This window comes from Phalacrocorax carbo, chromosome 8 (genome assembly GCF_963921805.1).
Source record: "Phalacrocorax carbo chromosome 8, bPhaCar2.1, whole genome shotgun sequence".
Taxonomy (NCBI): domain Eukaryota; kingdom Metazoa; phylum Chordata; class Aves; order Suliformes; family Phalacrocoracidae; genus Phalacrocorax; species Phalacrocorax carbo.
The window spans coordinates 45,306,146-45,319,706 of NC_087520.1; the positions used below are offsets into that span (position 1 = coordinate 45,306,146).

Sequence of the window (13,561 nt, forward strand, 5' to 3'; positions counted from 1 at the left end):
TTAGCCCGGCTGCCGCAGCCTGCATGGAAACACAAACCCCTCAGCTATTTGCTGCCATTTGTGGTCGCCAGAGTGTGGCTCGTGACAGCAGCTACCGCATAAAGGCGGCCATTCAGGGCTTGGGCCGCACAAGCGCCTGTGCGGGGCTGGAAAAGGCTCGCTCTGTCTTTTCCAAGCAAAGCTCTGCCGCTTAGGAGAGACAGACCTGTTATTGAGTGGGGAGAGGGGCCTCCCGTGCCCCGGGGGGATACAGGGCTGGTTCAGACTCTCCCCTGTGCCAGGGGCTGGGGTGAGCTGCTTCCCCTGGCACTGCCAGCTGCAGGCTACGAAACCGCGACAGTGTCCCCGCTGCGCTCCCTGCGGCGGGCAGGCTGCCGTGCCCCGGCGTGGCACCTCGTCGTGCTGGGGCAGCGAGGGCCATGCAGGGAGCTCTGCTGCTGCCGCCGTCATCTCGCAAAGCCTGTGAGGACCTGAACGTCTGCCCCGGGGGTAGCTCCAGGCCTGGGTTGCCTGTTGCTTGGGCTGTTGCTGTCAGGCAGCCTGCAGTGGGGGTCTCTGCCCCAGAGCAGCCTCCTCTGCAGCTTTTTCTTCCCGAGCCGTGTGAGTACCCTGCCGTGCCGGGCTCCTGGAGCTGCTGTTGCTCCCGCCCTACCTGCCTGCTCCTCTGCAGGGGCACAATCGGCTCTTTCATTAGCAGGCGTCCCAGGGGGCTGTGTGGAAAATGAATGGAAAAGGCAACTGGCTGTTCTAGCTTGTCCGTTAACATCCACCAGAAAAAACGTGTCAGATTTTTCCTTGACACCGTGGGCCAGGAGGGAGGACTCTTAAAGCTGCAGAGCCTGCTCTGCCCTGCCGGGAAGGTGCTGCTGGGGGCTGGGGGCGGCCGGCACTGCCTGGTCGAGCAATGTGCTCTCATCTGCCTGTCTTGCCTAGCCTGGCATCTGCTCCATCCTCTTCTCTGCAGACTTGCTGCCTGGCCATTGGGCTTTGCTGGAGCCCTGAATGAGCCACGGACTGCTGCTGGTCCTCCAGAGGTCCCCTGGGAGCCTGCGTCCCTGGGCGCCTGGGAGACCCCTTCCTCAAGGAGGGTCCTCGCCTGCCGAGAGGAGGGGAGCTCATTCTCTCTTCCTGCCAGCCTGGGCAAGGGGCCAGGTCACGCAAGGGCACGCAGAGGCCATTTGGGATTTCAAGCCATCCTGAGTCAGAGAAGTAATGACCTAATGCAGCCCACGACCCTCTGCCTGGGGAAGGCACCGAAACACGTGTGTCCTCTGCCACTGGTGGGTGCCTGGCGATCCTCTCCCCATCCCGGGAAGCACTCAGCAGGAGTGTGCCTTCCCCAAGGGCTGCTCCCGCTAGGCAGCAGGCCCACTTTCTAGCTGAGCTGGGTTTGTCATGGTTTTGGTGAGGTTTTTTGTAAGTTACTGATACGTGAGCGTAGCGGCGGCCTTTGGTTTATGTTCCTGTAGTTGTTCTACTTGGTGTGGCAGAATTGTCCTGGTTGCTCTGCTTTTGGGCAGGGGATGCGTTCTTGCTGCCGGTGACGTCCGTGGCAGTGCGTGCTGGGCTCCTGCCTGCCGGGAAGACACTGGAGCTCCCCCAGTTCTTTGTCGGCCCTCCTGCCAAGCATGCCTTGCTTCAGGTGGAAGAGTCTCGGCTCTGAGGCCTGGAGCCTGGAAAAAGAGCTCAGTGACGAGCCCGGTGAGGCCTGGGCTCCCGGGAAGATGGGGAGAGTCTGCTGGAGCTAACAGCCTGAGCTGTCGGACAGGAACTCCTGCTCCGGGCGGGTCCAGCCTTGCTTTTGGGCTCGCTGCACTTCCCACCGCCTTGGCAGGCGCCTCCGGGGCCTCTCCTCTGGCAGGCAGCACCCTCCCGCTTTCTTTCGGAGGGGATTGGCCAGGGAGACGAGAGGTGGGTAAGAATGGGCTCAATCACAGAAAATGTGCTGAAGCGTTCCACGGAGCTGCTCCCAGGGCTCCCGTAAAACAGCTGATTTGCAATGGCACAGCCCCCTGCCCTGGCCCCCGAGCCGCTGCCTGCCGCAGAGGCACCTCTTTGTTCCCAGGCTCCGGGAGCTCCTCGCCCACTCCTCCCCTGAGGCCTGAGGAACGTCCCCCATCGGCCCCGTGCCACGGTCTGCCACTGGAAGCTGATACTGGGCTTTGCTGGTTTTTGCTGGTCGCCCTGCGTGCCGAGCGATGGATGTCTGTGCAGGCGCCGGAGTGAGCCAGGCTGCAGCTTGCAAATGAAAGCGCTCGCTTTTATTACTTGCTGCTCGGGTTGCAAGTTACATCAACAGGCTCCTGTTTCTTGAGTGGCACCACATGCCAGGGCTTTACAGATCCTTTACAGGCAAAGCCTTTTCTTTCCCTGCTGCTTCACCCCAGGCAGAGCTGCTGGAGCTGTGGCCTCGCGGGACCCTCCAGGAAGCGGGCAGCAAAGCCCCAAACCTCAGGGAAGCTGCAGCTTCCCCCAACCCGCCTCGTTGTGGATGTGCTGTCAAAGGAGCTCTGTTGCATGGCCAGCAGCAAAGGCTTTTAGCGGGGAGTCGTGAAGGGGAATGTGCAGACGGGCTGAGGTGACGTTTCAGTGAGCTGGCTCTCCAGCAGCTGGGCAACAGCCCTGTAAAACTGGTTGTCCAAGCCAGTAAGTCACAGCAGGGGTCAGACTGTGCCTACCTTGCGTCACCTTTTGGGTGTCACGTCCTGCAGAGCTGATGGGACTGTGACCACTGGCACTGTCCCCATGCCCTGGCATCCTCTAGGCTCTCTCTGGATGGGAGGCTGCTCTCTGTGCCCAAGCCAGCGAGTAGGCAGGGTCTGCTGGCTCTGGTCCTGCCATGCCCTGGCAGGTCTATTTTGCAGACAGTCAGCTGCCCCCGGTCAGAGATAGTGGGCTCTTTGACTCCCCCTCTCTTGCCTTCCCTCCCAGGGCTGTGATGGTTCAGAGGAAAGAAGCAGAAGTCTGAGGTCCTCCTGGTTATACCTGGCAGATAGATGGAGTGGGACACACGGTTGTCTCTAAGCTGCGGTGGCTGAGACTGAGTCAGCAGCAGGGGCAAAGCTTCCCACTGCCTGGGGAGACTTTTACTTTTTACCCAGGACAGTGAAAATTAATTCCTTCCCCTAAACTCTGGGTTCCTCCTTGGTTTAGGGATGGCTGAGGAAGGTCTAACTTTCCCCTGCTTCTTCCCGGAGGGACTGTAGCCACAGCACGGAGTCATTCCTTTGGCTGCAGGTATGCGCCAAAGTTAAGCTAGTCTTAACTTGCCAAGCACCAGGGAGGTGGGTGCTGCCTGCCTGACAGCCTGAGCTCTGGGGTAGCTCAGGGGCCCCAAGACCCGGGGGAAGCTGGCACGGCTCAGTGTTCCCACTGGGGCTGAGAGTGGCCCCACTGATGTTGTTCTCTGCCCTGCTTTTTCTGTCTAGTGCCGGGGTGCTTTCAGGGCAGGGTTCTGGCTCCGGGATTTGATTCTTCTGCGGACCGATGGGGAGCAAGGAGGTTGCTGGCTGGAGCGTGTCGTTTTCAGGGTAGCCCAGAGGATCAGCTTATCTTCTCTTCGCAGAAGTGGCAGTCCTGGCTGCTCTGTGGGGGGCTGCTCTCATGGGGCGATGGTGGATACGGCTTTGATCACGTGGAGCTGTTTGAGTGGAAACTGGCCTGTGCATCCAGTGGAACTGTGCAAAGAGGGTTTGGGGAGCTGAGAGGGTGGGAAGCACCATCTGGCTGGCTGTCTGGAAATCTTCCTGGCGGCGTGTGCAAAGACAGACCCACGCAACCCAGGGAAGAGGCAGAGGGGCTGCCCCCTCCTGCGCAGCAGCTCTCTGGTGCTTGTGCCCACGGGCGTTGGATGCATGTGGTTCCTGGAGGTCCCGGACGGCACGGGCTCAGCCTCGGGCCGTTATCGCGCTGGCTGCTACCAGCATTGCTTCGTGGAACCGTAAATCCGCTTAATGGGCTGGGTGGGAATTCCAGCTCACCTCTGCTAAATGGGAGCTCTGATGCTGCGTGCGGGGCACTGGAAGTAGCTGAACTGAGACCTTATTCAGGACCAAATCACCCCCCGACCCCCTCCCAAAATAATAATAATCCCTCTGACATTCTGGCTGCTGGCGGGACACAGGCAGCCTTTGTGCTCAGCCATTCAGGGGACCCTCTGTTGGTGCAACAGCAATGTCCCTTTGTGCGTCCCGCATGCTGGACTGGGACAGTGAATGGAAGGTTCTGCTAGTGTTTATTTTCTTTAAAAAAGCTGAAGGGGGTGGAGAGGGGGAGAAGGAAGCCGGCTGGGAGGTTCATGTTCATATCCTCCACTTGGAGACACCTTGTCTTTGCTCCTGCGCTGCCGCCCCCTCGGCTGGGCGCCTGCACAATGAGGGCTTGTGCAGCTCCGGCGGGGAGAGCAGCGCGCTCGGCTGCCGGGTGCTCGCAGAGGGGGATGGAGGGGACCCCCGGAGCATGCGGGCACGACTTCCGCACGGCTCGGAGAAAATGCAGATTCCTATGGTTTGCAGCAGCCGGGCAGAAACAGGGTCTGGATTTGTTCTGGTTTTTGGCCGCGCTCAGTAGCATCTCCTGTCTCAGGCTCTTAAAACGGTCTGTGAGATCTGTTCCCCTTGGAAGTGAACTGAGAGCAACTTCTTTAGGCAGATGGGTAAGACCAGCCTTAGCAGAATCCCTTGTCTGGTGATGGGGAGGTAACGAGCGACAGGGCTGGGCTCCAACCTCAGTGCTGTCCCCCCGTGCACGTGTGCTCCCGCTACGCCCAGACCCGGGGCACTGAGGGGACACCTGCCTCCTTGGCACTGAAATCCCGAGATGCTTTCTTGAGGTCCACGAGTGCAGCCTGTCCCGCCGACCCCATGGTGCTGGGCTTTGGGTGCCTGTCGAGTGCCCTGCAGGGCAGAGACCGCTCGGAGGAGCGGGTGGTGAATGCCGGCGCGGGGCTGCCTGCCCTGCAGCTGCGCTCCTCCTCGCAGCGCTGGTCGGCTCGGAGGAAGGATGGCTACCAGCCGCGGGCTGGCACACGTCGGGTGAGTGCTTGGCCAGCCTTGGGCCGGGCCCCTTCTCCATGTCCCTTTTCCGTTGTGTGAGGCCGGCAGGTGCCCTGCGGTGAGGAGCAGCTCCGGACAGGGAAGGAGGGCAGGAGCCACTCTCCAGGCCGGCACAAGAGGTTCGTGGCTGCTTCAGGCTGGTGCGCAGCGGCACCTTCACCCCTGGTGCTGTGCAAGCACTGGGCTGGCAGTCAGGAGCCGTAGGTGCTGTTTGGGTGGCAGTGGCACACCCTGGGACCCTGTTGGTGTGTCTCACCCCAGAGCCAGAGGTGGAAGCAGGGGTCCATGGGGAGCATGTTCCCATCCTCCTCCTGCTCCTGCTGGCAGGTACCACACCCCATCCCCACAGTGGACCAGGACAAAGCAGGTTGCTAAAAAATGGTGCCGTTGTGTCATAAGCAATCTGTGTATAATAAAAATATTATTTGAGCAAATGAGTCAGGAAGTGTCTGGGCTGGTGTCCCAGGCTGGTGCAGCCAAATTTTTCTGGCCTTCTGTGGCGGAGCAGGGTGTTTCAGTCCTGCTGGCTCCGGCAGGCATTGCCGCGACGGTGCGAGAGCCCTGCCTGCCCGCGGGCACTGAGGGTCCTGGTGTTCTCTCGTCGCCTGTGGGGACGTGGCTCTGCAGTAGGTGGCTTTGCGTGCACGGCTGGAGGAGGCTGTGGGAGGCGTGCAGGCAGCCCCTTCGCACTGTGCCTTGCTTCAGCCGTGCTGGGTGCTGGTGGCTTCCAGGGACACCTCTTGCTGCTGCCGGGAGGCCGAGGAGGAGTTGGAAGGGCGGGGGGTGCCTTGTCCTAGAGTGCGGGGAGGCAGAGAGTCGTGGCTGCCAACGTGTGTCAGTGAAACCGGGCAGGCACCGGTTCTTGAAGCAGCCGCTGGATGCCCTGGTGCGTGGCACCATGCGGCTCACCGGCTCCCCTTCCCCACCGCTGCGGCCCCTCGCTGCGTGCCCGAGGGGAGAATGGTGAGCGGTGTTCCTGGGGCCGTTACCCCTGAGCGAAGCGACAGTGTCTAGCCGTGCATGGAGCTGTGACTGGCAAAGTCTCTTTAAGCTGCTGGAGCCAAACTGGCTCACGAGGGAGGGGAGTGGAGCTGGCAGCTGTCTCCAGGAGCCTCCCAGCCCATGCCACCCGCTCCAGAAGCTTCTGCGAGCGCGGTCTGATGCCACAGCAGAGTGTTTCCGTGTGTTTGGGGGCAGCCCTTTGTGCCCATTGCGTTCAGTGGAACTGATACACGGCGGTGAAGGTGGAGGCATGTGACTGGCGTTTTCCTTTGCTGGTCTTACCTGGGTTTTCTAGGTGGCATGAGGATACCCCCAATTCTGAAAGATGCTGCTTTCTCCTCTGCAGCAGGCCAGGGCTTCAGGCACTGTTGGGCATTAGCCATCAGACTGCTTCGTGCCCCAGGCAGCTGTTGGTGCTCACCTTCATGCAAGACCCTTCTTGCCCCATGTGTCACGTCAAACCGGCCGAACCCCTTGGCTTTCCTGCCGCGATCTCCCCTATAGCCCCAGCTTCTGGACCTGTGAGCGATGGTGGTCTCATCTGTGTTGCAGCCAGGGGCCCTGGGGCTGCTCCACCCCCGTGGAGGGACCCGGCTTTGTGAGCAATGGCTGGTGAAGGAAGGTCTTCCTTGGGAGCTGGTGGTGGGGCTGGCTGGGTGTCCTCTGGTGATGCTACTAGGTATGTGTAGGCGTTGGGCCGATGCTGGTGGTGCTCGCTGGGACAACTGGCCCTGAGGGAGCAGGCACATTGTCCTTTGGAGGCGTGGGGAGGCCCGGAGGGGATCAGGAGGCTGATGTCCTGTCCTGTGGGGGAGCTGGGCTGGTGGAGCCATCCTCCATCATGGCTGGCATCCTGAGTGGTGACTGCTTGGTCTCTTTCTCCATGTCCCCTCGTATCCCACAGTAGAGAACAGGCAGCTGACCCTGGACCTGCAGACGGAGAACAAAGGCAGCGTTGTCTCCGGTGGAGAGCTGACGATTTTCCTGGACGGGCCTGCTGTTGATCTGGGAAGCCTGCCTAATGGCAGTGCCGTGACAGAGGGTGAGTGCCGCCTGGCTCCGCATGCACGCGGCGGCTCTGAGCACGAGGCGGTGAACAGCGGCAGGGAGAGGAGGGGGCTGAGAGCACGGCCCCCGGGACCTCTGAGCAAACGTCCGAGTGCCAGCAGCCGCCTCCTCTCCCAGCTAAGGCTCCGGCCCCTGCCCGCCCCAACCCCGGGCTTGCGCGCGGGCTCCTGCGGGAGCACGTGCGTGGTGGGACAGGAGCGGGAGCGTCGGCAGGCTCACGCCCTGCCTCTCCGCCGGCGTGAGGGAAACAGTCCTTCTCTGGGCCCTCCACCGGGCACCCGTGCGGCTCGGCCCCTTCCTTCTCTGTCCCCTGTGGGCTGGGGAAATGGCTGCTGTATTTAATGAACCACTCGGAAAAGGGCTACCCATGTCAGAGGGCACAGAGACACAGACTGATGTCTGGGGCTGTCTGGGGAGCGAGCAGAGTTTGTGCTGGGCAGGGACTGGTGCATTCTTTTCCCTCTGCTCCTTCCCTTCCTTGCTGGGAGAGGAAGCCTGTGAAATCTGGGAGTCTTAAATGCAGCTGCCCTCCTGGTGCTGCCAGTTCTGCAAAATCCAGCATTTCCCTTCCCTGGGGCTGCGCTCAGAGCCACGGGGTGCTGCGGGGAGGGGCTCCGCCGTTGCACAGCGGTGGGAGCGGAGAGCACCCAAGTGTACGGGCAGGGGGTCCTTGTGTGCTGGTGGGTCTGTCCTGTAATGTGTGGAGCTGTCGTGCTTTTGGGTCTCCTTTCTGGAAGGAGGGAGGGCAGAACTAGTGGGTGCCTCAGTAGTTTTCTTCACCCGCTTTTTCTTCACCCGTTCAGGGTCCCAGGTGCCTGGACGGGACCCCAGCAGCATGGCTGCAGCCACAGAGGGCAGACACCAGCCTCCCAGCACAAACTGCTTTGGAAGCAGACCAAGGTAAGGGTCCTGTGGTGGCAGCACCTGCCAGTCCGTTACTGGGTGGTTGCTGCGGCCGTGAGGCAGCTGAGATGTGTCTGGATCATCCTTGTGCCACGGACCCCTCTCCAGATCCCCCAGTGAGCCCCCAGCAAAGCAGCCCACAGGAGGTGTGGAGCAGGGGTGGGCTGGCTGACCTGGAGGACAGCAGAGCTGGGAGGTGCTGAGGGGTGCCCACACAGCCGGGTGCGGCTGACCTGAGCCTCTCTTAAAGTATTTGTTTCTCAAGGAATATCGGGTCTGTGATGGGCCAGACAGTTTCCCGCCGTTGTTCTGCTGGCAGCTGAGGGTATGGTCTACCAGGGACAGGCTGTGACCAGGCAAACCAGCAAAGGGCTGGCCTGCAGGGGTCCCTTCAAATGGGGATTACTGGGACCCCAGCTCTTGCCTCTAGCACAGCCCTGGCCGGGCACTGGGCCAAGCTGGGAAGCACAGTGCCCCTCCGGGCAGTGGTCACAGGGGGACGCTTCTGAAGGTCCAGGGAGAGCAGGAGGAGCAGAGCAAGCGGAGCTGCAGGGAAATAACAGCTGCTTCCAAAGGAAATGAGATGCTTGGGCACCAGGCCATCCTGTGCCTGGCACTGTGCCCTTCCTTGCCTTCTCGCTGGGCTGGAGTGGCTCGGCGCCACTCCTTTTGGAGCTGTGGTTATTGAGAGACGTGTCACACTGTCAACATGGACTTGAATTTAACACCTATTTATATTTCCAGAGCATGGCAGTGGCCCAGCAGCCTATACAGATGTTCTGGTTAGAAGTGTGCCTGTAGAGAGGGCGCCTGCAGCCTGCCCGATAAGAGGTTCTGTGTGCCCCCAGGCTTAGGAGCGCTCGTGGCAACAAGCCCCACACCTCGAGCTCTTCTGCTCCTTCTTCATCTGCCAGGCACATACAAGAGATGAGCAAAGGGCAGAAACAGTTTTGGGTCTAAAAAGTGACCCTGGCCCTCCATATCGCATGTTTGTCTCCCACCCGAGGAGGGAGTGGGATGGGAAATCAGGAGCAGGTTGCTGACCACAGTTTGTGCCCTTTTGTTGTGGCTGCTTCTCTTGATTCCTGCTGTCCAGGTGTTAAAGCCTTCTCATGGGCGAGAGAGTGCTCAGCGTCCCGACGGGAGCTGGACTTTGCAGCCACTTCACAGCTATCAGGAAGCGCTAGAAAGCCTGCAAAGGAAGCTCTGCTTTGGGAGGCTCAGCTTGGCCACTAGGAGTGACCGCTTGCTTCTGATGGCCGACTGCTTTCCGACTGCCTATAAGCAGTTTCTGCTTTCGGTGTCGTTTCGACCTGGGAGTGTGCAAGATAAGTGTAGTGAGGTCTGGCCGCTACTTCTGCAGGGGAACTTCAGAGACCTTCCAGGTGTGCTTGCAATCATTAAAATCCCACGGCTGCCCTGGTACAGGGAACTTCCTAGCTAGTTTTCACCTGAATTTAGGGTGGTTCTGGACATAACTCCACAGTTTGATGTAGTACTGCTACATGGGGCAGAGCACTGCTGTATGTACCCACCATGGAGGCAGCTACCTTCTCGGAGTGGAGTACGGGTCCTTTGCACATGGGAATGCTGTTTGATGTTTGCTGTGTTTATACGCGGAGCCGTGTTTATTTTCATGGGCTTGGTGATGGATGCTGGCAAAGTCGCTCACAGGCAGGATGGAAAGAAAAGGGTCATTCTTTGCTCCTCAGCTATTTCTACACTGTCCCCTCAAGGAAAACTGCTTGGTCAGGGCTTCTCTTTCTTCTCTTGAACAAATGTCATCTTGGGATTTGCTGCTAATCTTGGTGACGGGGTGTGAAATTCCACAGCCCTCTGTGCAGAGAGAAAACAGAGCCCAGAGGTCCCTGGCTGAGATCTGGTGCCGTGGGTGCCGAGAGAGTTGCCACAATCCCCGTTTGTCTTGTGGTGGCCAAAGAGGCCTCTTCTGACAGCAGGGGATAAAGTAGCCTGGTTTGCTGCTCGCCCCACGAGGAGGCTCTGGTTCGGGAGCCACGTCAGGTACCGCGATCTAGGCACGGCCGTGAGAAACTGCTGTCACCTGTCACGAGCTCGTGCAAGCTCAAGTGATTTCAGTGCAGCATACTTTGCTTTCTCTGCTTGTGTGATGTCTAAAAATCACCACTCAGCTATCGACAGGCATGAGCATCCCTGAGGGCAGGCGGGAGACACCTCTGGGCCACTCAGATAAAGTATTTCCCTTCCTGAGACCCGCCGCTCTGCAAAGCCCCACATGTGGCTGCGGGATGTCTGCAGGCATGTGGCTTTTGGTGTGACACAGCAGCAGCCAAAGGGTGGGTGGGTGACAGGAATAAACTGGGTTCTGGGTTTTGGAGCCAGACGCCAGAGCCAGGTTTGGAGTTTTGGAGCCAGGTGCCTCTTTGGCTGCACATCCCACTGCTGTGGGGCAAGGGGGTGTTTCTCCTGCCCCAGCTCCAGGGTGCTGGTACACGGGTGCCATCCCTGCTCCTGGCACTGCGGGCGTGAGGGCTGGGTGCTGCGGGATGTGGCTTCCTACTCCCTGCTTTACCAGGGCAGGGGGAATTTCTCAGCTCCGTGTTTCGGGAGCTGAGCCCCCACTGCCCACACGGTGCCGGGGCTATCCTGGTTGTGTTTCTCGGTGGTCATGCCCTGACCCCCCGCAGCCGGTGCTGGCTCCTGGCTGCGTGCTCTGCCCTCCCTCCTCTTCGGCCGCAGCTTGTGATCTGGTGTGCCGAGTGAGACCAAGACTGGTGCTGCCGCCTCTGCTGGCATCTCATGCCAGGACCTTCTGGCCACCACAGAGGGAGGAGGCGTCCGTTCCTGGGTTTCGTGCCAGGGGCCCATGTCAGCCTCTGCAGCGCGGGGGCTCTGCCTTGGCAGAGGCAGGGAGCTGAAAGGTTGATGTCACCCTGGCTGACGCCACTTTCCTCTTTGGCATCATCCGTTCCCTCTGGCCCAGGAGGGGCGATGGGGCACAGCACTCGATGGGGCAGCCGCCCGAGGCCCACGATGGATGGGGGACAGCAGGGGGTCTTGCCAGCCGCCTGAGAGGTGGGTTGCCCTCTGCACACCCCGCTCTGTCCCACTGGCGTGGCTGTGAGAGGCTGTTCCCATCCATGCTGTGACTTGTTTTCTCCCCGCTCCTATTTTAAGAGCGTGTTCCCAGCCCCGCCGCTCTCACGTGGTCTCGCTGGGTTTGTTTCCATGCGTCTATTAAAAGACAATGCCCAGATGGGAGCACTCGTAGGAGGGCTGGGCTGGGCGGCGAGCCGGCTAATTCAGGCCTGGTAACCCTGTGTGGCCGGCTGGCAGCCTGGAAACATCCTGTTTTGGTTTCTAAAAACTCTCCAGGCAGCGCTTAGCTCATCTGTGCTGAGAAGGGCAGGGACCAGGTCCGTCCCGTGCCTTGAGGGCCTCTCCCGGCAGCACCGGCTCCTGCCAGCGGTGCCACCTGCCCACTCCCCTCTGGCTCCAGGGGCTGTGCCACCTCCCGGCCTCACCACGGGGTGAATGTGGGAAGGTGGGTCTTGGCCAACTTTTAGGAGGCACGTGGTGCCGGTGTGCCTCGCTGAGCCCCATGGATGGGCAGCGAGGGGCAACCTTCACCTCCCGACTCGGGGAAGAGGAGCCCGTTCTGTGCCTGCAGCTGCTCCGAGGCCCCAGGTGCTGGTGGCCAAAGCAAAACCCAGCACGCAGTGGTGTCCTGGGGGTAGCCAGGGTTTCTGGGGTGAGGTCTCTGAGCAGTGCCTCGAGGAGCCCCTGTGTGGGGCTCCCCTCCTGGGAAGGTCCATGGCTGGTCAAAGAGGCCTCAACAGCTCCTGCTCACAGGCTGCTCTGCATGTTGCTCTTATCTGATCTATTTTCAACAACCATCTCCTGTTTTCCCATGTCTCCTCCTCCCGATCCCAGCCCCTTCCTCTGCCCTCTGTCATGAGCCGCTCCCCAAGGAGAGCAGCTTCGGAGCGAGTGGGAGGAACGGAGGGCTTGCTGGAGCTGGTGAGGGTGGCATGACTGATGCTGTGCCCTGTCGCTGCCAAGCTGCTGTTCCCTCCCAGCTCCAGTCCTGAGATGTGGGGACAGTTTGCAGGTTTTGCCCTTTTAAGGTGAGAACTTGGCTGGGGCAAACAGACTTCCTAATCCCTGCGGTCCTCGCCCTCTGTGGTCGCTGCCCAGGGCTGGGATCCTGGGCGGAGGTGGCTGGGCTCTGCCTCCTCTCCCCTGGCCCCCGGATGCGGGAAGGCAGCATCCCCCGCCTCCCACCCTGCCCCGTCCCCCTCCCTGCTTGCGGTAACAACTAGGCTTCTTAATCAGCCAGAAACCCCTGAATTCTTGAATGCCTTTGAGCTGCCTCAGGGGATCAGGATGGCCGGGGGGCAGAGCTTGCTGAAGGGGGTGCAGTGGGAAGGGAGCTCCAGCGTGGCACAAAAGGAAGACACCCCCACCCCCCCCAAGAGATGGAGCAGCCATGTCTGAGCTGGTTGCAACCTGTGCCGTGATTTAAGGTCCCATCTTTCCTGGCTGCTTGTTCCCTCCTTAGCCAGAGGCCGTGGCTGTCCCGGCAGCAGCAAACCCTTGTGCCTTCCTCACCAGCTTTTGTGCAAAGCTCGTAGCTGGGTGGGAGGGTTCCCTCCGGTGCCTGCTGTGGCTCTGCAGCGCAGGAGCTGGCGTTGGTGCGGGATCGCTCCTGGGAGCCTTATTGCAGGGGTGGAAGGAGCAAACTGCTGGGGGCTGTGACGGCTTGGTGCTGCAAGCAGGTGTCTGGCCGTGAGCGCCCGGGGCCATTCCTCAGCACGTGGGGCAGCGGGGGTGAGCACCCGCAAACTAAAGCAAGGTCTTTGGCACCTGGGTTAGTCCTCCATGGGACTCCTCAGCTGGCAGGTGGGTGCCAGGGCCTGTGGGTAGGCTGGCAGGTCGGAGCAAGCAGCATGATGTTCAGGGCTCTGCCGGAGGAGCACAGGCACGTGGCTGCATCCTGCCTGTTCTTTGGGGAGACCGATGGCTCTGCTGGGGGAGAGCACAAGATGGAGGCAAAAAGGCAGGAGCAGGGTTTTATTTGTGAGGCCAGTGGTGTGTCTCACTTCCCGTGTTCCTTTCCCTTGCAGGACGCACCGACATGCGGCTGGAGCGGCCAGGCAAAACACGGGGAGCGGAGAGCAAAGTCCCAGTGCCAGGAGCCGGCACCGGCAGCAGGGCAAGAGCACGCAGCACACCAGCATGGCCAACGGCACAGGTGAACCGGTGCTCGTGGGAGGTGCAGGGGGCAGAGCTCAGGGCTGCATTCTGCACGAGAAAATTCTGCTAAGTTAACAGATCTTGTAGCGCCTGGGAATTTCTTCCCTGTGAATCGATTGATTTTTATTGATTTTACTTTTGATAAGATGGGCAGCTCCGCAGAGTGCACTGGTAGGATCTATTCTGCCTGTCGTGAATAATTTCTGTGGCTCCTCTCTGGAGTATCCCTGACAAAAAATACTGCATCCAGCTCCAGGTTTTTACAAGGATCCTGGGACAGCAGCGTCACTGATGCCACA

The 13,561-nt window shown here is 60.4% G+C and overlaps 1 protein-coding gene across 4 annotated transcripts in view; it reads left to right on the plus strand.

The window, feature by feature from the left end:
* Window positions 1–13,561, plus strand: part of WWP2 (WW domain containing E3 ubiquitin protein ligase 2) — a 43,503-nt gene that overhangs the window by 4,934 nt on the left and 25,008 nt on the right. For 3 of the 4 annotated variants that reach the window (XM_064459856.1, XM_064459858.1, XM_064459857.1), the window contains 3 exons: window positions 6,961–7,098; window positions 7,928–8,024; window positions 13,133–13,260. In XM_064459856.1, the coding sequence (XP_064315926.1) occupies window positions 6,961–7,098; window positions 7,928–8,024; window positions 13,133–13,260 (363 nt within the window). The remainder of the gene's footprint in view (window positions 1–6,960; window positions 7,099–7,927; window positions 8,025–13,132; window positions 13,261–13,561) is intronic. The other variant, XM_064459859.1, reaches the window with a different exon arrangement.